This window comes from Manihot esculenta, chromosome 16 (genome assembly GCF_001659605.2).
Source record: "Manihot esculenta cultivar AM560-2 chromosome 16, M.esculenta_v8, whole genome shotgun sequence".
NCBI lineage: Eukaryota > Viridiplantae > Streptophyta > Magnoliopsida > Malpighiales > Euphorbiaceae > Manihot > Manihot esculenta.
Window position 1 is genome coordinate 2,505,218 of NC_035176.2, and position 25,843 is coordinate 2,531,060.

The window sequence follows — 25,843 nt, forward strand, 5'->3', positions numbered from 1 at the left end:
AATAAAAGCCAAAGTGTGTCTATAAATTGATGTGCAGGTGGAACCTATGCAAGTAAAGTGTTAAACAATAAGAGCATTGTTAATGCATATGGATGGTGAGGTGAAATCAAACATTGTCATGAATCAACCTTTAAAGGGTTTTAACATGTATGAAAATTTCAATGGGCGTTGCCTGAGAAAGGCAATCTACCAAAAATAGTTTATTTTAAAGCAATTTTACGTGGGAGAAAACATACTTTACTTCAAATTGAGAAATGAAATTAGAAGTGGTCGATTTTAATTTAGCAGTTTGATTAGTTGAAATGTTAGATTAATATTTTTAAAATTATTTAATTTTTAATTCAATACAATTTAAACGCGATTATTGAAGTTTGTTTTGAAACTAAAGCTCCTTAAAGTAATCGTAATGAAAATTTATCTTCCTAAAAAAAAGACAACCATTCGCAGGAAGGAGACGCGATTAATCTCATAATTTCTTAATAGCCTTGGAGAATATTGAGTCGTCAAGCAAGTATAAATTTGAGTACCACGCAAGTTCGCCAATCATAGTAGCGAACACTGGTTGTTCGCCAGTTATGGTGGCGAAGAAACCTTACTCGGCACCATAGGTGCCGAACAAGGTGAATAGTGTCACGGGAGCAGATTACTCTGCTCCCGTGGCTACAGCGTGGACACTCTTCGGCATCATAGATGCTGAAGAGTGATTAAAGTCCTGTTGCATGCGTGCAGGCACTCTTCCGCGTAGCAGAAGAGGAGTATGAATTTTGAAATTAAAAATATATATTATATTATTATTTATATTTTTAAAAAATAATAAATTAATAAATTAATATTAAAAATAATTAAATATAGAAAATGAGAAGGTATATATATTTAATTTAGAAAATAAAATATTTATAAAAAAATAATTAAATTTGAAAGATGAAAAAGTATATATAATACATATTAAATTTGAGAGATGAAAAACATTAATTATATAAAAAAATTGAAAAATTAATTATATATAAAAAAAGTAATTGGACTGAGCGTTGGCTAGTTCAACGGGTAATTTTTTAAATTAATAAATTAAAAATATATATTATTTTATTATTTATATTTTTAAAAAAATTATAAAATAATTAATTAATATTAAAAAATAATTAAATATAAAAGATGAGAGAATATATGTATTTAATTTAAAAAATATAACGTTTAAAAAAATTAATTAAATTTAAAAGATGAAAAGTATATATAATACATACTAAGTTTGGGAGATGAAAAAATTTAATTATATAAATAAATGAAAAATTAATTATATATAAATAAAATTAAATATATATACCTTCTCATTTTTATATTTAATTATTTTTAATATTAATTAATTATTTTATTATTTTTTAAAAATATAAATAATAATATAATATATATTTTTAATTTCAAAATTCATACTGCTCTTCGGTACTATGCCGAAGAGTGCCTCCTATGCACGTACAGCCCACTTTAATCACTCTTCGGCATCTATGATGCCGAAGAGTGTCCACGCTGTAGCCACCACCGGAGCAGATTCACAACAAGGTTTCTTCGCCACGGTTGTTCGCTACTATGACTGGCGAACTTGCATAGTTATCACACAAGATTCAAAAATATTTTTCAATCCTGCATAATTTTAATAATATTTTTTTATTTTTACATGATTTAAAAAAAAGCTCTATAAACTCTCCATCAACAATAGAAACTACATCTGCAAACCTAATAAAATCTAATAATAATAAATAATAATAAAATTATTTATTATTTTTAAGAAGATTTACGATTTAATTTTTGGGTATTATCATTATTAATAAGTCAGTCCCTGTATTTTTAAAAACCTATTACAACTTCCTTATTTTTTTTTTATCGATAAAATAGTCATTCCGTCATCTTTTCATTAAAATTAGATAGAGGAGAAAAAGAGAAAAATTTTAAAATCCAATTTTACCATCAAATAAAATATCTTATTTAGTTTTTGGATATTACTATTATTAACAAATCAGTTTCTACATTTTCAAAAATCTATTAAAATATTTTTATCTTTTTTAATATCTAATAAAACGTTTTTATCGTTTTTTTTCGTCAATGAAATAATTCTTATCTTTTCTCATATATATTAAAATATTTTTATCGTTTTTTCCGTCAACGAAATAGTCTCTCATCATCATTTCTTTCCGTCAACGAAATCATCCTTCCCTATATTTTTAAAAATCTATTAAAACGTTCTTATATTTTTTTATATATATTAAAACTTTCTTATCGTTTCTTTTTGTCGATAAAATAGTATCTATCTTTTCTCACATCTATTAAAACGTCTTTATTTTTTTTTCGTCAACGAAATAGTCCCTTCTCCTCTCTTCCTCCTCAAAAAATAAGAAGAAGATGATGATGAAGGAGAAGAAGAAGAAGCAGAAAAAGAAGAAGCAGAAGCATAAGTAAAAGAAGGAGAAAGAATTGATGTAGAAAAAAAAGAGGAGGGGGAGGAGAAGGAAAAAAATGGGGGTAATTTGGTCTTTTACTATATTTTTAAAGATAAAAATAGATGAAAAGACTATTTCGTTGGCAGAGAGAAAAGATAAGAACGTTTTAATAGATTTCTAAAAATACAGAGACTGACTTGTTAATAATGATAATACTCAGATACTAAATTATAAATCTCCCTTATTTTTACTTATTATTAAAAATTTTTATATTAAATAAAATATTTTTTAAAATTATAAACAATAAAAAAATGTTATTAGTTAAAAATAATATTATATGAAATGATAACTTATTTAATCTTTTAAGTAAAAGTATAATAGTTTCGTTAGTAAAAAAAATTTAGTTTATATTTATTTAGTCTTTAATTAAAAATATAAAAATTTAATTGAACTTGCTTTTTTTTTTTCATTTTATTCTCTTTTTTTTTTCATCATTTTTTCTCGTTTTCTTCTCTCTTCACTTATTTTCTTTTTTATTATTTTTTCTCTCCGCAAATTTTCTTTTCTATAATTTTCTCCAATTTTCAGTCTTTCCTCGTTCGCTTTCATCTCCCCCTTCCATTTACTTTTATCTCATTTCTCCTCTCATTTTCTATTTTTTTTTTATTTTATTTTATCATCTACACCTTTTCCTTTGCTAATATTTCTAATAAATATTAAATATAAAATAAAATTATTTTTATAAAAACTATTCAAAAAAAATATATAAACGTTGATCATTTTTCATATTTATATCATAATTTTAAAATTTTAAACAATAATATCAATCCTGTTATATTTTTCTTCATTTTTTTTAGTATAAATGTAAACAGAAAATATAATTACTTCAAAAACGAAAATAAAAAGGAAAAGACAATTATAGTTAATTTACAAATCTAACCTATATGTTAAAAAGGAAAAAGAAATGACTTCCAAAAAGTAATTTTATAATTTTGATATATAAGATACACTTTTCCTCCTAAATTTGATATTCCCTCTCCAAATTGGAGAGAAAATAACTTGGAAAAAAAAAAAGAAAGCTTATTTTCTTTCATCTTTTTATTTTTCCTGTTTGGAAAAAATATCAATTAATGTTTATTTTCCCCAACTTATACATTCCTTCTATTTTCCACCGGTCCAAACAACGGTAATCATATGATTTACCACTCTAAACTCTTTGCCTACACATAAAAGAAATGAAGGTTTAGTTTTTGGACAGACCACTGTTCTGGGAAGATACCAGCTAACCCAATAAAAAGAATCTGGAACTGGACCAGTCTGTGAAGAAATCTATGCATTTCATTGAATATCAGGAATGTAGTATACACAAAAATGGCCACATAATTACATTAATTTGAACAGTAAAACACAAAATACAGAACAATATCTAGAATCAAACCTTAACAGGAGGTACTGCCAGAAGGACTATGGTATTGAAAATTGAGTGCCTTCCATCATCATGCCATGATAGTGGCATGTAAAGGAACTGCTCTATCAAGCTGAAAAACTCTGTTGCTAATAAAGGCTGATAGGGACCGCAAGCAAGCAAGACAAAATTGTGGGGGTGCATAATGACATGTGAAATTAGGATTTTATTACGCCGTTCCCACACTTGCAGCAGAAAATGACTGCATCCTGCCATGGCAGGCTTCAGCTAGGATTCTTGAAGAACTAGATTCAATTCCAGAGCAGATTTTGCCACCATTCCACCTTTCCTGGAACAAAATTTAAAGGGAAAATTCAGATGAGTAGTTCTCATATTTGTGACGGGAAAAGCATCAGACTTCATTAACATAGAAAACAGGCATTCAGAGTACAGCATACAGCACTAAATGCTCTTTCAAAGAGGTGTTATAATGCAGGAAAAGTTGCATACTGACAATTGAAGAAAGTGACAAGTCATATGGAATCTGTGAAAGCACACTACAATATTTCTTGCAATTTAGAAGGAAGAAGTATGAATTTCTGTAAGCAGGGACGTCCTTCAATTAAATCTTAGGATTAAAGCAACATGACATGGCATCCCTTCCCTGGTCAAATTATTCGTTTAGTTTACCTTATAACTGCTGGAAGATTTTGCTGGATCTTTTGCAGCTGGACAAAGCAGTGTTTGCAGCATTCTAGCCTGCATCATTTAGGAAATTTTTAAGCAATATTAGGAAACTCATCTATCTATGTTAGTTATCCACAGCAAGTAACTCGGATTAATCCACATTATTTAGGAAACTCTTGTAGAAAGTCTATGTGGAAATGTTGGATAATTAAACCTTTGCTCTGCATGAAGATCAACACCAACAGCTCGACGAGCTGAAACAGTTGAGCGTATGACTGGGCCAAAGACTGCTACAAGCTTCAGTAGCATCTCCAATGAGACACTTGTGTGCCTGTAAATTAACAAAGCTAGTTAAAATTTTCCAATAGCCGGAAATTTATTCGTGTAACACATTACTGAATCCATTTGTATTTTTTCAATTATGAGGAACACACATTCACTGCAATCCGCATATCATAACCATGAAAGTATGCTTCCACCAACCAATCTGGTTTCGCATAATACCCATTAGTTACAGGGCAATGGCTGACATTTGGCAAGGGCTGCAGTAAATGACACAAATATCCCATATTCCATATCATCCTAACGCTAACAGCAAAAGTTTCTAGACAGTGTCCATTCAGATTTACCTTTCCATCTTGCTATCTAGTAAGCCCAAAAGTACAGGAAGTAAGCAAGAAAATAGGTCTAAGGTGAGAATCTCCATTTTCTCCATGAGGATACTGATTACATCTGCTTGTACCTGAAAGCAGGATTTAATTTTTATCAGGAAATGCCAAATATCCTTTGGAAACCATCAGTTACAGGTCATAATCATTTTAAAAGGTAAAAATAAATAAAAAATCAACAAGACATGAACTATTCTCACGAATACCCACAGAATGATCTGGAAGTTTTCTCAGAGCATTGATAGCACCCTTAATGTCATTCCTTTCCCAAAAATGCCGAACTACCTGCAAGGTAACATTAGAAGAAGTATTTTTGTGATTTGCATCCAAGAGAAAGGAAGATGAAGAGAAAGAATAGACACATGAAAGAAACTTTAGGATGTACCGAAGGTGATAAATTACAGATAAAAGACTTCATCAGTATTTGAAAATGGTAATATTTATAATAAATTCTACATTGTTAAATGGACTCAGGAAAGGCCAACAATCTAGAGGTTGCCTATAATTGAGAAAGAAAACTTCAACCATCTCAAGTTGCAACAAAAACTTTGCAAACATTGTGGCAATATTTTGCACAAGTCAGTTTAAAATATCAGTAAACTGGATAAATTTACCTGTAATTTTGTCAAGCGGGATTTAAGGGTACTTAAGAATACATCATGTGTTTGCATCAGATCTTCACTCATATCCCCATATTTAGAAGAAATTCTGTCCCTGCCAGAAATCTGAGGCTCATCCTGTCAAAAGAGAGACTCGGTGAATTTGGTTGACCAAAAGTGAAAGCAGAAGTTAATGCGAGACCCCTAAAGATACGCCACAAATGTCAGTTAAAGGAAAAATCTTTGGTAAGGGACATTCATTAGCCAATTACTTGTTGCAACATGTAAAAACTAACCAGTGACTTTTCCAATGCCAATTCATAGGTAAATAAAGAGATGAGTTGAAAAAGAAGAGTTCTAGCCATAATGTATCAATAATTAAGAGGCTTAATAAGGAAAGAATACCAGTGAAGTACTAATTCAAATGGCCATTATCATGCCCAAAGCACCTAAGTCTAGATGTTGACAAAATTTTGCAACCTTCTGTGGCTAATCCATGTAACTCCAGATGAAAGTTTTATCCAACTTGGAAGTTTTGCTCATCACATTCTAGTTTATACTTGTGAGCTTATCATATTTCAAGTGCGACCTATACTAAATCCATTAAAATGCCAGTGTTCATTTATGTTTAGATCACACAGAACATTAACGAGGCAAAACTCATACCAGAATTGAAGGCATTCTATCCATTTCACGTACAATGCGAGGAGTCTTGTCAGTTACCATGGAAGGTGATATATCAATTTCAGGAATAAATTGATTATTTACTGTGGTGGGTGTTCTATCCATTTCAGGTATTACACAGGGGGTTACAGCAGTTGCTCTAGTGGGTGTTCTTCCCATTTCGTGCACAATACCAGGAACCACATTAGTTGCTAAGGTGGTTTTGGTTTCAGGTATAACACGAGGATTCATAGTAATTGCTGCTGGAGGTTTTCTATCAGTTTCAGATATAACACGAGGGCTCATATTTGCTATGGGATGTTTTCTATTGGTTTCAGGTATAACAAGAGGGTTCATACTAGTTGCTAAGCGAGGTTTCCTATCAGTTTCTGGTATAACACGAGGATTCATAGTAGTTGCTGTAGGAGGTTTTCTATCCATTTCAGGTACAACAAGAGGGGTGATATTAGTTGACGAGGGAGGTTCTCTATCAATTTCAGGTGCAGGACCAGCATTGATATTATTTGATACGGTGGTTGTCCTATTTGTTTCATGCACAATTTTGGAGGCCATATTTATTGATTGATCTTCATTATTAAATTTCTCTCGTCTTTCAAACCTCTCAACCAGAGAGCGAGTCCTGCCTGCTACCACAGCAACTGCCAGAATAAAATAGTTAGAATACAATCAATTTCATTCAATTTGTGTACTCCTGCAAATCAAACAATTGGTAAGAACTGACAAACCTCCATTGACAATTTTAACAGAGGGGATCCTTCTATTGCCATTACTGAATTCATCACCTAAAATCAAGAGAATCAATCATTACCAGCCAGTGAATAAAACATAATAGAAATCATTACATGAAATGAAACCAAATTCAAAAACCATCAACAATTAAATAGGGATAAAAGTTGATGGAATGCAGGGAACAAAAGTAAAGATGGATTACAAATAATATCTTTAAGCTTGAAGCAACCATAAACTTCAAAAGATAAACATGCAAAAATAAACTAAAAAATAATAAAAATAGCACAGTTAGAAAGAAGGTATTCAAATGGAAGGCCAGATGAGATAACAAATGATCTGAAAGAAGACCAAACTGTGGCAAAGTAAAATCCTGTGAGAACTACAAGAAGATTGTTTGATCTACCAAGAAATTGGCCTGTGCTTCATGCAAATACAAGCAGAGAGAATGGAATGAAAATATGAAATCACTACAGAACTAAAACCATCAGGAAAAGGCTTTAATTATCTAATTGAAGTCCAAGCAAGGGCTAGAAGAAATGCATATTCTAGAAAAATTATCAAGGAAGGAGAAAAAAACACGAGGTGGAAAAAATCATAAGAACTAGTTAACAAGTGAAGCAATTTCGTAAGAATAAGAACTTACAATTTTCCTGACTAGAGGGTGTTTCTGGGGATAAAATTTTTTCAAACTTATCTGCAACACTCTTTATAGTAGAACTTTTTTCCTCACAGGATTTACGCGCCACATCTTCTGATAAATTCAGAGATTGCAATTTCAGATCCACTGCACTTTCTTTTTCACTTGTCACACTGCTAAAACTTTCAGACTCAGGAGTTACTGACAGCTTCTCAACATCATTCTTGCTATTTGATGGCTTCCGTATATGAGCTGGCCTGAGCAACATGCCAGGTTTTGTCCTTGAAAATGTGACAGTTTCCCTTTCAGAATTGGAAATTTTCTTTTGAATAGGATTGTCCTGATGTACAACAGTGGGCATAACAAAAGATTTATTAAGTGCTTCCCCACCAGCATTTCCATTCACTCCTTTTATGGGACTTTTCTTCTCCATTGGTGGATTATCCATCTCCTTAGTATCCAATGGGAGGGCCATGTTAGGTGGGTTCAAAGACCCAACTTTTTGTGAAGAAAATGGATTTCCACTAGTAGCTTTACATGACAGATGGAAAATAAATTAGCCACTGGAGAAAAAATAGAACAGAAGATAAATTGCATCCTACATGCCCCTTGCTTATACACATATGAATAGCAACTGTAGCAACTTACTGTCTACATAAATGTTCTTTATTTCTTTGATCTCATATTCAGGAGATAAAGAGCGTAAATCTGAAGTTGATCTTACTCCATTCCTTGCTTTGTCCGGGGAATCACTTTTGAGGATATTAAATTTTTTCTCTGTGCAGTCACTTTCTTCCGGTGAAAAACCAACCCCATATGGTTCAATAAGCTGAACAGAATAAGGTAAAGTTTAATGACATAAGTAATGCCAAAAGGATGACATATAAAATCAAATAAGTTAGTGTTTCAAAATTTAGGCGAGGAAAAAAAGGACAACAGGAAGCTGTATGACTTGAATAATCAAAAAATAAAGTCTCAATCGCTAGGAAAGGAATACCAAGGAAAAAAAGAAAGAAACTAATTAGAAAAGACTACCGATATATCTGCTACCCAAACTGCCACAGAATTTCGATAGTACGAGCAACCCAAAAGTTTGCCTTCATTAATGCAGACGTCACCAAGTGTGGACCATCCGATATCAACAGCATCATGGCAAATTACAGGCTCCCAAGAATAAACCTACAGTTTATGCACAATCCAAAAATTATGTTCTCTAATAGATGATGAACAGATGTTTTGTGATAACAACAATCCAAACCTTCAAAGAATCCTCCAATCCACAAAACAATGTCCTCCCATCAGGATGAAAGGTAATTGAGCGTACTCCAGTGTCCTGGAAAGAGGAAAAGGTAAGCTTTTTAGATAATGAAACTCAACTAAGAACTAATTCATGCAAAAAATTGTCAGCACAAAATGCTAAAATATCATAATTCAGACACAAGTGACAACATCCTTAGACAGCTTCCTGGCAGGTGAAACCCCCATTTCATTAATTTTTTTCCATGTTTTCTTTGAATAATTGCTTTCCTATTCCAAAGATCTAATTTGTTGGTGAAGTTTATCCATATCCTTGGTTGTGAGGAACTTTTGGGTTGTTAGAGTTCTTGTTTGTCTCCATTTTGTATGGAACATCTGTGCTTGTTTTGTTTTTATAAATAGGCGTGCAGTTTTCTTTGCACTGATCATTTTCTAAACGGTGATCTTTTTTATTGGGGCATAGTAACTTGTTCCTCCAATGAAATTACTGTTGTCTTTTATGCTCATCATATGCAACAACTTCCTGGATAATTAGGCCAAGTATGAAAGATCCAAAGAGTTGTTCAACTACATCATTATACTCACCTTCCCATTTAGTTGGATAGGATTTCATTTAAGACCATCAAAATCTGCTGTAACCTGTTAGCTACAACAGTTCTATATCTGGTCTTCAAAAGAGGAGTCATGTCCTTCCTATTTTATTTGTATTGATTTGATCAATGAAATCCTAGTTTGTTTATTTTCGAAAAAGAAGAGTCACTTCATCTTTCTTCTTAGGGAAAAAAAGTAGAAGCCTAGAAGTTAATTGATAATCTTGAATAAACAAGCACCAACCATCACACTACATGGCTCTCTTTTCTACTCAAATACATATAACATTATTGGCACATAGGACAGAGTGGAAAATTGACCACATTATATGATGCTCATGCTTATTGAAAGGCAAAACACAAATATTACTATCAAACTTTTAATATCACTAAATACTTTATAGGAAAAAATGCAATGAAAAATAAGCTGCAACCTGAAATTCCAAAATCACATTATTCCGTTTCAGGCAAGAATATAATCAATGTGACAGAAGCCTAAGCACTTCACAGCCAAAACTAAACCTTACTGCTCATCAATGCTTAATTAAAGTATGCTCTGTTACCTCAGGTCTGGCAGATCCAATCAATTCAAAAGTTTCCAAGTCCCAGAATTTCACAGTTCTGTCTGCTGAACCTGAAAAAAAGAGCTGCAAGTTACAATAATTTTAACCTAGTTTATGAGAAATTGATGAAAAAGTGCTGAAGGATGTGAAGGATACAGCAATCAATAATATCAGTTGTACAAAAGTGAGCCTAACTGAGCCATATAGAGCAACTATGTACTTAAACTTTGGATAATATATAATCACTCATAGAATATCTACATATTAACAAAGAAGTGGTAAACAAAGCAGCAATGATCATCTCACAGCTGATATTATTTACATGCAAAAATTGCAAACATGCCTCATCAGAACTAAGCCACATAGAAATGACGTGCTCACCTGTGGCCAGGAGAAATTCAAGGGGATGGAAGTCTATGGATCTGATATGTCCTTCATGGAATTTAAAATCATGTAAAAGCTTTCCAGCAGTGAGATCCCACACCTGCTTTATGATAATAGGAGAACCAACTAAAGGGACAGGAATGAAACTAAATACACATTGCATCATTGATATAGAGATCAAATTATACCTTTACAACATTGTCAAATCCACCAGAAACAACCCAGCGACCATCAGGAGTAAATCTAATAGTACTAATGCCTTGAGTATGACCCTTATATGTATGAATGCATCCCTTCTTTCTGATATCCCAAATTTTCAGATTTTTGTCTGTTGAACCAGATGCAAAGAACTCACCAAATGGATGAAATTCAACAGCAGTGCAGTTTGATCTGTGTCCAGTAAGAGTGCGAACCACTACACTTCATGAAGAATAACAAATATATTAGAATTTTACTAAGAAACTGATGCAGCAATTCTGGCTACAATACAAGGCTGTCCCACAATGATGGCTTATTTCTACTTAAGCATAGTTTGCGAAGATACAGTTAATATAGGGAAATCAATAAATTTAAATCCAAATATACCCTCCACATATATTACTCTATTAAAAATTAAATAATTCAGATTTCTAAATTTGAAAATAATACATTTTACTTTTTCAAAGCATATTAAATGGGAGCATATTAGTAAGTTAATAAATAAACTATCAGCTAAAAAAAGAAAGCGGCTTATAATTTGAGATAGACAGATAAAAAAATGAAAATAAGCCTATCTTCATGGAATAAAGGAAGTAATACGTTTTTCCAATAGGCGCTTGGTGACCTCAAACATGAGATCGTAAAATAAATATAGAAATTTAAACATGATTCGAGATTCAGGTATAACGAGTTTGGATTTTGTAGTCTCTATTTACATGTCAGAAAGAAAAAGCAGTCAGCCCAGAATAACAGATTGCCAAAACCATAACCCCAATTCTGATTTAAGCAAGTATAATGTAATCACATGAATCAACTTACTTTTTGCTTCTTCCAAATCCCAAAGCTTTATTACTCCATTTGAAGCTCCAGAAAGAACCAAAACTTCTGCTGTGTCAAAGGCTACAGATTCAACTGGGCTTGTATGACCACACAAGCTCTGCATTTGAAAACCATTATATAAACTACACATTGTAATAATGGCACAGAAAGTCTAACCCATGCCACAACAAATTTCCAACAAAATTACAAAACGGCATTAGATATCAAGTATAATGTTTAGTTTCAGCCTGCGGTAAAGAAAGGAAAAATCTGGCTAAGCAATTAAAAAATTTAAAATAAATGAAAATAAAAGCCAGATCATTCGTCAAACAATTATCTGGTTACCAAATCATCAACTGTATCAATTGCCCTTCTTTCAATTACCATACATACACGTACCAGAACCACATGAGAGAAGCTACAAGAGAGTCTAAAATAGCAATAAATGAATCATAAGATTTGAACCTCACGATTATAGATTCAAAACGCAATTTCCCAACAAATTGATTCGAATCTATGGGGCGAATCTTAAATGTACCTGAATCGTAGGATTCTTGATTCGATTCTTATGATTCTTATTCAATTCTTACAATTCTCAACTTGATTCTACAGCCTAGTGATTCAAATATATATATAGGGTAAATTGTAAATCCACCTGAATTGTGACTAAATTGAAAGAATCAATAGTAAATCAAGTGAATTAATATGAATTGATTGAGTCTTTACCTGATTCAATCAATTACTTATAGAGGATTTGTCTAACCTTATATTTTGATTTATTAAATTTATGACTCATTCATTTTTGCCATCAAAATATACATAAAACCTTTACTTAACTATTTTTCTTTCATCACCCATAGTTTTCCCTCTCTCTTCTTTCTTTTCCTTTTTTTCCTTTTTAGTTAATTTACTTAACTAATTATTGTTGTCAAGTTATGACAATTTATATTAATAATATCAAAATCTGCTTTTTTGACTATTTAATTATTTGATCAAATTTAAATGAGAATTCCAGTATACCTATAATGATAACTATTGTCTACAATTTCAGAGTTTATAATTTATAACATGAAACACATGTTATTTTATTATAAAGAATATTCCTAATATATAAATAATAATTATACATTTATTAAAACATGTCATTATAAGATATTTTTAACATATATTTAATTAATTTTTAGAATTTTTATTGAATCTTACTACGCGATTCGTTATCTATACATAAAATGAAAGATTTTGATTCTCAATTTGAAACTCAATTTGACAACCGTGGCAATAAATTGAAGCTGGTTCAAAGAAGAATTAAATAAAAAGAAAAACTTATGAACTGACCATTAAAGAAGTTGGTTTTCCAATTGCCCAAAGATTGACTTTGTGATCATCACCACCCGTGATAAACATCCTACATGCCTTTTTCCCAATATTAAGGCAGTTTACATTGGTTGAATGAGCCACAAACTCCTCTGTTTTATTTCAGTCAAGGAAATGCACAACAAGCTTTGGAGGGAAATTAACCATTAGATTTCTTTCAAATTTATTCACAGGTTTGCGTAAAAAAATAAATAAACTTAAATCTGTGGAACAACAAAAATAGAAAAACTGAAACCATAAATCTGCCCCCAACTTCCAATTCTGGGAAATAAACTGAAATTAGTAGAAGATCAGTCAGCCAAACCAAAATTAGTACCGATATAAGATAAACTTTACTCCAAAAGTGAACAAATGTACCAAAATACATAAACTTTACTACATAAATGAACAAAACTCACAGTTTATATATAACCCAAACGAGGAAAAAGAGTAGGGAAACACGTTTTTCAGCTAAAAATTCCCAATGAACTATGAAAAGAAGCTCAAATAAGCAAGCAACATTAAGGCAGAGCATTTCAAGATGAAAAGGGGAATAAAACTAACACAAACCAGAATTTAGATAACCAAAAACAGACGTTAACCTTCAAAACAAGCTCAATACACAATCAAAACACCACCAAAACTCTAGAATTATACCAAATGCTTCAAAATCCAAGCTGATTCAAGCTCAACATTATTACAATATAATAAAATTAACCCAAAGAAAAGGATACGCAGCTTATATCCACGCTTCACCATTTTTTCTACAATAAAGAGACCCAGAAACGAATTCCGCGCCAAGAGAAATTAGATCAGAGAATAGCTTGAAATTCACAGTTCATCCAACAAGCTTGAAAGAATCCAAAGGTGCAAGATAGGAATTGGATTCAGATGAGAAAATCTTAACCAAAAAAAAAGGAAACAATAAAGAAATCAATCTTTCTCTGGTGCTAAGTTCCTTCAGATTCCACAGTGAAAAATCAAAAACAGCTTTCTCTTTTCTTCTTCTTCTTTATTCTCCCTTTCTGCAAATTTGCTGAACAGTTGAATTCAGATTTCAGACTCGAGAGGTTCAATGAGTCAGAATCACTTCTATTCTAATGTATTGTTTTCTAATGCTTTTTTTCCCAAAATACCCTTTTGTTTTTACGTGTTTTCCCAATGAAATTACGAAATTGTATTACATCGAGAATGTTTTGACGAAAATACCCCCCTCTTACGATGTTCCCTCTGGTGGTCGTCGATTTTTCTTTTTTTTTATTTATTCATACATTTCTTTTTTGCTCTTTTTTAAATTAATAATAGCACATTGTGGCGGAAATAATTACAAGTAATAGTTCCAATAGCCAACCGAATTCTCTTTTTTTTTTCTTTTTAATTAAAGTTTAAAGCATGGAAATAATATTTAATTATTTTTATATTTTAGAAAAAAAATTTAATCTGCAAATAAAATAAATAAATAAATAAATATTAATGAAATTTAAATTTAACAACTATTTGAAGAAGAACCAAAGTTCATTCTTTAAATTTAATAATTATCATTTAATTATTTTATAAATCTTGCTTATTTATTATATAATTTATAAAAGTAGCTTAAAATAAATGGATTTATTAATTTTATTTTTATTTATTTAAAAATAATAATTTTAAAATTCGAATTTTGAAGTCCACCTACCTATGAATGTTTAAAAAATTAAAGCTAGAGACATTGAAATGACTGGCAGAGGGATTCCTTAAAAAATAAGTTTTTTTCTTCAAATATGATTTTTTTAATCTTTAATTTTTAAAAAATTAAAAATATTTGATATTGGTTTTTGTCCTGCTGGAAGTTAAGATGAAAGAGACATTTGCTTAGAGATTTAGTTAAGCCTTCAAAGCTACAGTTTTTCTGGTGGAAACCAATCCACATGGGTCAGTTTGCTACGTGTAATTATTAATTACTGGTGAAATCCTACCAAAAATTTTTTAAAAAAAACTGACGTGTGATTTAATATGATTAACTAATTTTTTTTATAAAATAAAATTTATATTAAATATATTAAGAGTATTTATAATACTAATTTAATAAGTACAGCTGGATTCAAACATAATCAAAAGTGCTGGACATGTCTTTTTCGTTGTGCGTTTTCCATTGTAGGCCTAATCAATCATTTTAAAAAAAAAAAAATTGTATTACTTTGACGTAATCAACTTTACAAAAAGATGATTAGATGAATGCTAAGCGTCATTAGTCTAAAACAAGCTTGTGAAACACGTGTTTCAACTAAGTGGGTAGAGCATTTCATAAAATTTTATATTCTAGTTATATTAAAAATAATTAAATTATTATCTTATATTTAACAAAAGAAATATATAATAAATTTTAAATTATTATTATTGATATATAATTACCATTAAACTATATAATATAATAATTTAATATCATTTTTTTGACAATTTTCTATTATATAGAATTTTCATTTATTATATTTTTTATAATTTCGTATTAAATATTATATATACTTTCAATTTATCATTTATCGCTGACCGTTTTCAACTTTAATTTACTTTTCTTTATCGATATGAGACTGTTATATTCAAAGTTTATCGTTTATCGTAGACGTAAAATCGTCATACTCGAAATTTATCGTATATCGCCAGTTAAATTTGCGATGTACTCATTACAATTCAATCGGATATAATTACTAAGTTATAACTGAACTTTCAAATATTATAATTTATTAATATTTTGAGCGGTTTTATTTTATTTTACACTGATAATTTAATTTTTTTATTCAAAATAAATCTAATATCAATTGAAATAATTTAGTCTATTTTTCATTTAATTTAAAATAATTAATTTAAATTATTTAATAAATTCATATTAATTATTATATATAATTTTAATTTTTCGTATATTATGAATGTGGACGGTCACACTCGAAGTTTACAGTATATCGCATATGTGGGACTGTCACAAAGTGAATCCGTAAGAAGCTAACATACCCCACGTGGGAAGCAAAGAGGACCAAGCAGTTTAACCAAAGAATCCAATGTGATGGATAGGATTGCATTTGAGAACTCATTTAGAAATTTGCATGAATGGGAAGTTACAAATTTCTGTAGCAATGTCTTAGCAATAACACACATGTCCCACTCATTTGCTCAATCATGACCCTTGGCAGACCCAGAATGATTCATCAAATTTTTTTTGCAGAATGCAAAGCAGTAGATGAAGTGTCTAGGGTTTGCAGTTATGAGGAAACAATCACTTTCATTCTGATTTTAAAATGTTTTTGTCATCCATTCATTGCATAGCATTCTGCCCCATTGGCCATCCTTAGAGAATTGAACTTGATCATGGGTGTCCAAATCAAATTGAATATGAACTAGTATGGTTGTTGTAATCCAACCAACTCATCTACAGGACAATTTTCAAACAGTGGAATAGAATCGAATCGGATATTTTTGATATTTAATTCAATTCGACTATAATGTAACATATTTGGATAATATAATTAAATTTAAAATGAGTTTAAATTTAGAAATTAATATCTATAATAAATTTAATTCAGATTCTAGTTTTATATATACGATACTCATTATTTGAATCAATTTATATAAATAATTAATTTAATATAAAATATATACTTTATAATAATATTTATATGTTTTTATTTAAAATTTAAAATTTAAGTTTTTTAGAAATATAAATTTTTTAAAGTGAAAATGATTAATGAAAAGCATATTTTATATAAATTATTAATTAAAATAATTAAAAATTAAATAAATTCAAATATTATTCATATAATAATAATCAAATTTAAAACAAATTTTAATAATTTAAAATAAAATTAAATATTAATAATATACATCGAATTTAAATTCAAGAGTAATTTTCGCATATAGTCTGCGCTCCATAAGACAATATTTATTTTTGTTAAACGATAGATAAATTAGTATATAAACCATAAAAATATATTTTCGCCCACACAAAAATAAATATATAGTTATATTATTAAAAAATATAATTTATATATTTAAAACAATAAATTATACACCATTGTTCCTAAAATACCGTCCACATAGATGAAGAAATTTCTTCTTATTCCGTTAAAATTAAATTCCTTTTATTTTTATACTATAATTAAATAATAAAAAATAAATTATTTTTTTATAAATTAATTTATTAAAAAATTTTGCATATAAATTATTTTTCAATAAAATAAATAAAATATAATAATTTATAACTTCATATTTAAGATGGTAAATGAGTCGTCTCGAATAATTTGTGAGTATTTTAATTTATGTGTTTTAATTTAAAATTAATAAATTTAAAATTAAATAATTTTAATTAAATATATATATATATATATAAATTAATTCATAAATCTATAAAAATAATTTTTAAAACTTAAAGAATTTAAATATTTATAAATTCTAAGAGTGAAATTAAATTAAAACTTTAAAAAAAACTTAGATTTAGCTCGTAACAAGTTTGAATTTAATTTTATTATGACATTAATCTCGACTTATTTAATAAGACTATTCGCAATTATATTCGCGAGTCTGTTCATAAATTTCTAAATGATTTAAACTCGCAAAGTCTTAAAAAGACGAATATTATGAAGTTCAAATTTTGCTAATTTATTAAATGAATTTAAAAATTAGTTTCAAGTTTAATTCACTTAAAATAAGTCAAATTTAATTGAATTTTTATCGAGATAAATATCAAATAGCTCACAAACAGTTTAACTTATTTACACCAGTATTATATTTAGATTTTAGAATAAAAATGCTTTTTCTTAGAAAATCTCAGTTTTAGATAAATTTTTGAAATAATTTATAAAAACACCGTATTTATTAGTTTATAATTTTATCATTAATATATGAAGTATAATTTATATTAATTTTTTATAATACTATGTTCCATTCTTCATAATATTTATCCATTTAAGGAAAGAAATTTTTTTATTAAAATTTCTAATTATTCCATTTTAAAAATATCAACTTTTTTAAATATTAAAAATTTTTTTATAAAGCAAAATTTTTTTATAAAGCAAAATTACTGATTGTATTAGTAAAATTAAATCAAATAAAAGAAGATATCATTCCAAAGAGAGACGATTAAGTCTGATAGATTCTCTAGCCAAAGTATAAGCAGTAATATTACGACCAATCTATATAATATAAATAGTTTAACAAAGATTTATATTCGTTCAAAATCAAATCCCTACATGAGATAATTTGGTAAAAATGCTTTCAAGTGCCTGTCTAAATTTCTTGCATAAGATAATTTGACAAAAATACTCATCATTCTTTTTCATCTCTCGAATATAAATCATTAAAAATCTTCCGAACAAAGTCACGGAAGAGAGCTTTTATGAGATAAAGGTCTAATAAGATTCTAAGACTGACACCGTCGTTGTGATTCTGAAAACCCATAATAACTAATAAATCTACATTGAACATTATCTTCCGAAACAATCGAATCAATAAAATTTGAAAAAAAGTAAAAAAAAAATAAACCTAGGACTCTTCTACATTAACAAAAGACCTCCTCCCAATCATTATTTATTGACTGAGAAGCAACTATCAAAATATAAATTATGAAAAAATTTCATACGAGTACTAAAACTTTTTATTTCCATCAAAAATAAAATGTCCGGCTTGTAACAAGAAACCAAATCCCTCAATGTAATAACTGTCTGAGAATTGCTGCCATAAATCTGCCAAACAGATCTGCATATTCTAAAAATTGATTGAATTGTATATGATAAATATTCCCATCATACAGAAATCATAAGTGATGATCGGAATATCTATGGAGCTCTTAATAAAGACAATAACATCTTCTTTTTTATCAATAGTCAATTAACGCAGATTGTCTTGTATGGAAAGGGAAAAGCATAAGTTAGATTTAAGGAATAGGAAAAGGCGAGACCATCGAGTCACAAAAAAATCACGGAAGGAAATTTGCGTTGAAAGTAAATATTAAAAAAAAATTTAAAAATAAAATAAAAAATAGAATTATAATAGTTAATTTATATATTGTTATAGTATAAAAAAATGGATAATAATTTTAAAATAATTAAAAAATATAAATAAAAATTATGCAATAAAAAATATAACTCTAACAATAATAAAAGAATAAATCTTAAAAAACTTATAGTGCTGATATGAAGCAACTGCCTAAATAATTTCTAATCTTTTGTATTCCAAATAATTTATAGTCTTTTTTATTCCAGGAGAAATATAATTGGCATGAGCAGAGGTAATAATAATAATAAAATTATTATTTAGTCCTATAATATATAAAAAAAATTTTAATTAATCTTTTAATTTTAAAAGTATATTAAAATATTAATAAAATTTTATAAATTTTACCAATTAATTAATTTATTAATTTTAATATTAAATGCTAACAAATTTTGAAATATCCTTGGAGAATTAATTAGTTTATATTTTTATAAAATTAAAAATTAATTACTAAATTTTGTATAATATAAAGATTAAATAATAAAATATTTAATATTTAAAATTAATTATTAAATTTTTAATATTTTTAAAATATTTTAATATATTTTTTAAAAATTAAAAAATTAATTAATAATTTTTCTAATACACATAAATTAAATAATAAATTATCGTAATAAAATATATTTTCAAACCGATTTTAAAATTTCAATTACTAGAATGCCCCTAAGCCTGGATCGCTGCGCTGGTAAGTGGATGACATCCGGTAGATATAACATTGGGCTTTCGGAAGCCCAAGATAATACTGTTAATTTTCAAGAGCAAACCAAACTCTCAAATTGGTAAATCTCGCATTTTTATAAAGATTTTATTAAGTAATAAAAGACTTTTAATATTTTTTAACTCCATTTGTATTTTGAATATCTAATAATTTTATGAAATATAATTTTGTATACCTTTTCTAATTTTATTTTATTTTTTTTTCATTCTATTAAAACAATGGGTAAGGAGTCTTTAAGATCTTCGAAAAACTTTTCAAAATTTTTTTTCTTCCCAAAATATGAAAATTATAGCATTGTTGATATTAGGCGTGTCGTTTATAAATATACATATTTTTCATTAAAAATATATTTTATAAAAATATTTTTTTTAAAAAATATTTTACTATTGATATAACCTAAAAATATAATTGTATTATAATTGGTTAGATCTACAAAAAAAAGAACGTGATGTAGTTAGAGGTTATGACATAGGATGAGTATAAGAAATTACGTACTTTTACCTTTGAAATTTTTGACTTTTTATATTATAAGAGGATGGAGGTAATTACAATATTTTTTGAAAGTTTGATAATAATGTAACTGTTAATTGATAAAAGATCTCGTTGACTTAATTAATCGAAGATCTCGTAATTACAAATACGATGGAAATTTGCTAGATTGTGCTTGTTAACTATAATTTTATGTAAACACCCAACCTTTTTAGAAAAAAACAAGTTTTAATGAATGATTGAATGCTGCGGTATTATAGTCTTGCCCTCCGTGGATGAGACTCTACATTGATTTACCGGACTTTTACTGTGTAGCTAACTCATGACAACAATTCACGACCTACTCTGTGCAATTATTATTTAAAGAAGCAATTAAATTCTTAAAAATAATTAATTAACATAATTCTTTCGATTACTATAACAATATTCACGTGTAGACACTGCACATAAATGAGAAGAATCCAATATGTTTATTTTCGACTTATGATACATAATCCAAATTAAATTTTAGTGTCTAACTTGATATTATTATGAATTGAAATTTTAAATAATATTATTAATACGAAATTTCATATTAATTTATATGACTGAGAATTCAGGTTCTTTCTGTCTAGTTGATAATTCAACATCGCCGTAAGATTGATGGTGAAAAAACTTAGCTTGATTAACAAACAAAAGTTAAGAATCGATTAAATCTACTAATTATATAGGACTTCCTTTAATTTAGGCCTTTATAAAAGTTTGGAGTATGTAGTTTTTTTTTTTTTAATAGTTTGAACCTAACCTTGTACTCTATTTACATGAAATTTCCTTGTAACAAAAAAAAAAGAAAAAAAAAAGGAAACTTACTGAATGTCAATAAGTGATGCAGATCCAACAATTTCACCTAGTTGGTTGCCATACATGATTTATTGAGGTAAGGTCAAACTGCATTACAGTCTCTTTTTCTCCATGTTCATTGCCTTGAGTAAATAAATGCTCTCATAAAATTCCAAAGCCCTGTGATCATATCCTTGTAACGACCTGAAAATCGGACCGCTACCGGCGCTAGGATCCAGATCGGTTTAATGCCGTCGGGACCCGTTCGGCCTCCGCATGCATGCCATGTTCGGCGACTGAACCTGAACTTCTCTCACTTATGCCTTCGGGGGCCTAAAGCATTCTCGAAATGCATGCATGTTCAGCGGCCGAACCTGAGTCTTTTTCTCAAGACTATTTTCATTCAAAACTTAATTTCTTTCTTATTTAAACCCATGAAACACATTAAAACATTTTATAAAAACATGTTTTTACTCTTCTAGAGGTTTCCGACATCCGAGATTCCACCGGACATTAGGAATTCCGATACCAGAATCTAGCCGGGTATTACAATCATCATTTCCATTTATTATTCTAATTTTTTATTTCAATTATTTTTCATAAATTTATTCCTACAATAATTACATTAAAATAATAAATTTGAAACATTTCAAATTCAATTGTCTCTATTTTTCTTTTATTTTTATAATTTTTGTAAAATCAAATTTCAATTTAAATAATAAATTTTTTATTTAAATAATTAAAAAATTTATAGTAGATGCTCAACAATTATTACTTCTCATGTTGCTAATTAAATTCTAGTATTATTATTATTATCCTTAAATAATCACAAATATTTGAAATTTAGTGCTCACTAAATCATGTGGCTTTAATATAGATATCTGGCATTAACATTCTTTGAAAATTGAACTTAAATTCCCTCCCAACATTGTATTCCTTTACCTTTTGGCCCTTCCTAATAATGATGCTTCCCCTAATTATTAGGGATGGCCCTAAAAACAATTAATACTATGAATAATGCACATGCCCTTATGGCTCAAACGCCCTAAAAATTATTAATATTATGTTTCTTTTGAAGCCTCCTAAATGTTTTGCTTTGTGCGCTAAATATTCGGTTCAAATTAAAAAAATCGATCGAATCGAATTAATTTAAAAATTCAGTTTAATTTTTTATTCATTTCGATTCGGTTTGATTTTTAATTTTAAAATTTTCAATTATTTTAATTCAATTCAATTTTGATCAGAAAAAATAAAAAAAATCAAATCGAACTAATTAGTGATAATAGTATATTATTAAATCGAACTAATTAATGATAATAGTATATTATTTTCAATAATATAGAGATTAAATTATATTAAAGTTAAAATATTTTAATTAAATTTTAAAAATACTAAAAATAAAATAAAGTGTAAAAAATAAAAAGTTTATTAAAATTAAAACTGATCAAATCGAATTGAACTGATTTAATTCAGATCGATTCAGTTCGATTTGATTTGATTTATGATCAAAATCAATTTGAATTGATTTTTATAAATTTCAAAATTTTAATTTTTGATTCGATTCAATTCGATTTTAAATCGAACCGACCGAATATTCAACCCTTAATTATTAGTAAGATCTTCCGTAAAATTAAGAATTATAATTTTGAAATTTGCATTATTAAGAGAGTTTTATATTAGAAATATTATTGTTTTTATAACTAAAAATAAATATGTTGTATACTGAATAAATTTATATATATCATATTTTTCAAAACGTAAATTTCTGAAAATATAATTATTGTGAAATATTTCTCTATCTTGAATTAAACAAAAACCTTTAAAATATAATAATATTTTATTATGATTCATATAAAAAATTAATTATATTGAATAAATATTTTGATTTTTTTAAAAAATGCTCTTAAAATATTTAAAATGAAATTGATAGCATTTACTTACAAAATTACGATCTTTCCTTCAAAAAGAAGAACAAAGTGTGAGAATTAGAAATGTAACTGCAACTTCTTTTGGAAATTTCTTATTTCCATTTGCATGATCACTCAACTCAACCAACAGTAACAAAGTTAATGTTAGCGTCTGCCATTGGAGAATGTCAGATTGGACAGTTTATGTCCTAATGATCTTTACATGGCGTTAGGTCTTGTGTTCCTTTTTCTCCCATTGTCTGGTCATTGTTTCCAGATTTTCACATCTACTCCACTGGAACCCACCCACGTTTTAGCTGTCCAATTTGCTCATTTTCAGGCCCCTCCCCCCTTCTTGTGGAGCCTAGCCAATGGATCACAATGTGATCATAGACTAACATGAGACTTGCTGGTCCCATGCAGCTGAGGATGCAGTTTTTACGTTTAGGAAGACGAGTGCAGCTGAGGATCCTCACCGTCGGATCACTCCACTACCCCACTAAACAAAGCCTTGTTAGGACATTATGCTGTCTGTTCTCGCACACTATTTCACATGTTCTGGCGGTTGTAATATTATAAACTCACAGGACAGAGAAGAACCGCCCTTGGTTAAAAAAAATTCACAGAAAAAATGATAAGACACAGATCACGAGATAATCATCAAAAGACCCAATTAAATTTTTTTTTAAAAAAAGATTTTTTTATTTTTATTTTTATTTTTTATAAAAAGCAGAGGAGAGACGAGAGAGCTCAGCAGAGCTTTGATGCTTGAAGGGCTTTAATAAATTTTGATGACTCTTTTCTCTTTGCGTAACTGTAGAGGACCTCATAATAAATACATTACAACGCATTGACTCCATTGGAGAGTTATAGATTCACACTCTTTAACTACTTTTCCTTATTTCTTTGAGATTCTTGGCCCTGCTTTGCTTATATAGTATCTGAAAGAAGCTAACTTTTTCTTGATTCTCCGATGGGTTGTTGTGTAAGCGCCACCCACGGCCGTGGAACTTCGACAAAGAGCCAGAATTTTCAAGTGGGATCTGAGCCTTTGAAGCCCAAGTCAACTCTTGAAAGTAGAGCTCCACCTCCTTCTGTTGAAGAAGAAACCGTTAAGGAAGTCCTCTCTGAAATTCCTAAACTCAAACCACCGCCAACACCACCACTGCAACTACCTCAACTTCTACAACCGATCAAGAATGAGCAGAAGGAAATCCACCTTCAAGAAACTAACAAGAAGAAAATCCACATTGAGCCACCGTTTCTTGATGAGAAGATCGAACCTAATAGGAAGAAGAATGAGTTCATTTTCCAAGAAGAAGAGATCTCTGAACAATTGTCAGAAGTCTGTAGCTTGAGCTGCAGCGAGACCGTGTCAACTACGACATTCAACAATGACAAAAGGGATGATGCTGATGATGACGATGGAGAGGAAGTGAAGCAAAGAGCAAAGAAATCTCCGGCAGCAAAATTGGCTCCAAGAAACAGGGGAGTCTCAAGCGATTTTGGCCCTAGGAGAGACAGAATTGTGGGGAAGTCACCGGACAAAAGAAACAATGCCAGTCGTACAGTGAGGTCGGTTCAAAGCAGGGAATCGGTTAATTACCAGGTGGGAAGGCGAGGGTTGAATAGGCCCGAGGCAAATGGGAGAGACCCAGGTGAGAGCTCCGGAAGGAGGTCCAGGTCACCTGCCACCACTAGATCTACAATGGGTCGTAGCCCGTCATCAAGGAGAGTGAATAGGTCTCCGAGTGGGGGAAGAACGAATCTCCCCCAGAGCGGTGGCATCATGGACATGGAGGGAAAGTGGCCAAGCACTTCAACTACAAATGATACTACAACAAATGAGTCACTCGAAAACCCACTTGTTTCTCTTGAATGTTTCATCTTTCTATGAAAAGCAAAACAATCTCGCCGGAGTTACTGTTCTCCGGTGGGTTTATTTATTAATTTATTTAGAGGAAGCTTGTATTTTAATTTGTTTTCTTTACGTGAATATTAGTTAGAGGTCAATTTAGGAATGAGGGATGATGAGATGGTATTGTATTATTATGGATACTTGATCGTAGAAGTGCAATTCCTTTAATTGACCTGTCGTTTTACTTCACTTGCCTCATTAGTTATTGTTAAATTTTATTATGAACTTAATTATAATTCAATTATATTTTCTATTGCAATTTAAATTGCATAAAAATATAAATTTATATTAAAAATGAAGGGATTAAGATGTGATATTTTGAAATTCAGAAAATAGAATTTTTCAGTGTAAGTTTAAGGTTTTATAATGCGTGTGTAAATTTAATTAGGGAAGATCGCGTCTCTCCTCTTTATTCCTTTTCCTTTTGGGATATATGTATAACTGCCTTTCTGTTATAATAATACATGTCTCTGTCACCTCAGACCGTACATACGGATGAGTTAGAACACCCTTTTATGCTAAACGGTCATTTAATTATCCAACGCGCATGCTGATAGGGCTGCAAAGTGATTGAGTCAGTTATTCTCCATCACTGACTATCACCGGGCTAGGCTACTTTCGGTTGGACTTGCGCTCATGAGTGATTGAGTCAGTTATTCTCCCTCACTGACTATCACCGTGCTAGGCTGCTTTCGGTTGGACTTGCGCTCATGAGTCAGCTATTATCCCTCACGTCATATCACCAGGCTAAACTACTTTCGATTGAACTTGCGCTCATGACTTATTCGGCTTGCTTCTCGTATTAGGACTAGAATTTGTAATATTGAATCGGTTCGTTTGAGGATGGCTTGATGGATTTTGAGTTTGTATTTTTTTTTAAGGTCTGGTTTCACCTTAAGCATAAAAAGTCCGACAGTGTTCAAGATCTTATAATTTTAGGATTTAAGGATATGGAGGAGGAAATGGGATTGA

At 29.5% G+C, this 25,843-nt stretch overlaps 2 protein-coding genes across 3 annotated transcripts; one reads left to right on the forward strand and one right to left on the reverse strand.

Annotated features, from left to right (window-relative positions):
- Positions 1-3,749: 3,749 nt before the first annotated feature.
- Positions 3,750-14,090, reverse strand: LOC110603531 (katanin p80 WD40 repeat-containing subunit B1 homolog KTN80.1). 2 transcript variants are annotated; one of them, XM_043951805.1, is made up of 18 exons: positions 13,737-14,090; positions 12,985-13,115; positions 11,650-11,767; positions 10,821-11,047; positions 10,630-10,732; positions 10,249-10,319; positions 9,097-9,171; positions 8,874-9,017; positions 8,487-8,667; positions 7,845-8,369; positions 7,198-7,254; positions 6,455-7,110; positions 5,804-5,926; positions 5,400-5,474; positions 5,151-5,263; positions 4,736-4,852; positions 4,525-4,593; positions 3,750-4,178 (listed from the first exon to the last, which is right to left on the reverse strand). In XM_043951805.1, exons 1-18 carry the CDS (start codon positions 13,759-13,761, stop codon positions 4,064-4,066), a joined length of 2,925 nt encoding a protein of 974 aa, XP_043807740.1. In that variant the 5' UTR covers positions 13,762-14,090; the 3' UTR covers positions 3,750-4,063. The 2 variants fall into 2 exon arrangements, with proteins under 2 accessions (XP_043807740.1, XP_021596974.1); XM_021741282.2 differs by having other exon boundaries at positions 3,750-4,183; positions 13,737-14,089.
- Positions 14,091-23,926: 9,836 nt separating this feature from the next.
- Positions 23,927-24,850, forward strand: LOC110603972. The gene has a single exon (XM_021741979.1). It carries the CDS (start codon positions 23,927-23,929, stop codon positions 24,848-24,850), a length of 924 nt encoding a protein of 307 aa, XP_021597671.1.
- Positions 24,851-25,843: the final 993 nt, after the last annotated feature.

What these genes read in the sequence shown, in the direction of transcription:
- LOC110603531 (XM_043951805.1), bottom strand. Translation starts at nt 13,761, where the DNA reads ATGGTGAAGCGTGGATATAAGCTGC. An exon ending in TGTTAAAATTGTCAATGGAG is followed by an intron (nt 7,111 to 7,197) that starts GTTTGTCAGTTC and finishes TTATTCTGGCAG; the next exon opens with TTGCTGTGGTAGCAGGCAGG. An exon ending in ATAGAATGCCTTCAATTCTG is followed by an intron (nt 5,927 to 6,454) that starts GTATGAGTTTTG and finishes CTCTTTTGACAG; the next exon opens with GATGAGCCTCAGATTTCTGG.
- LOC110603972 (XM_021741979.1), top strand. Translation starts at nt 23,927, where the DNA reads ATGGGTTGTTGTGTAAGCGCCACCCACGGCCGTGGAACTTCGACAAAG.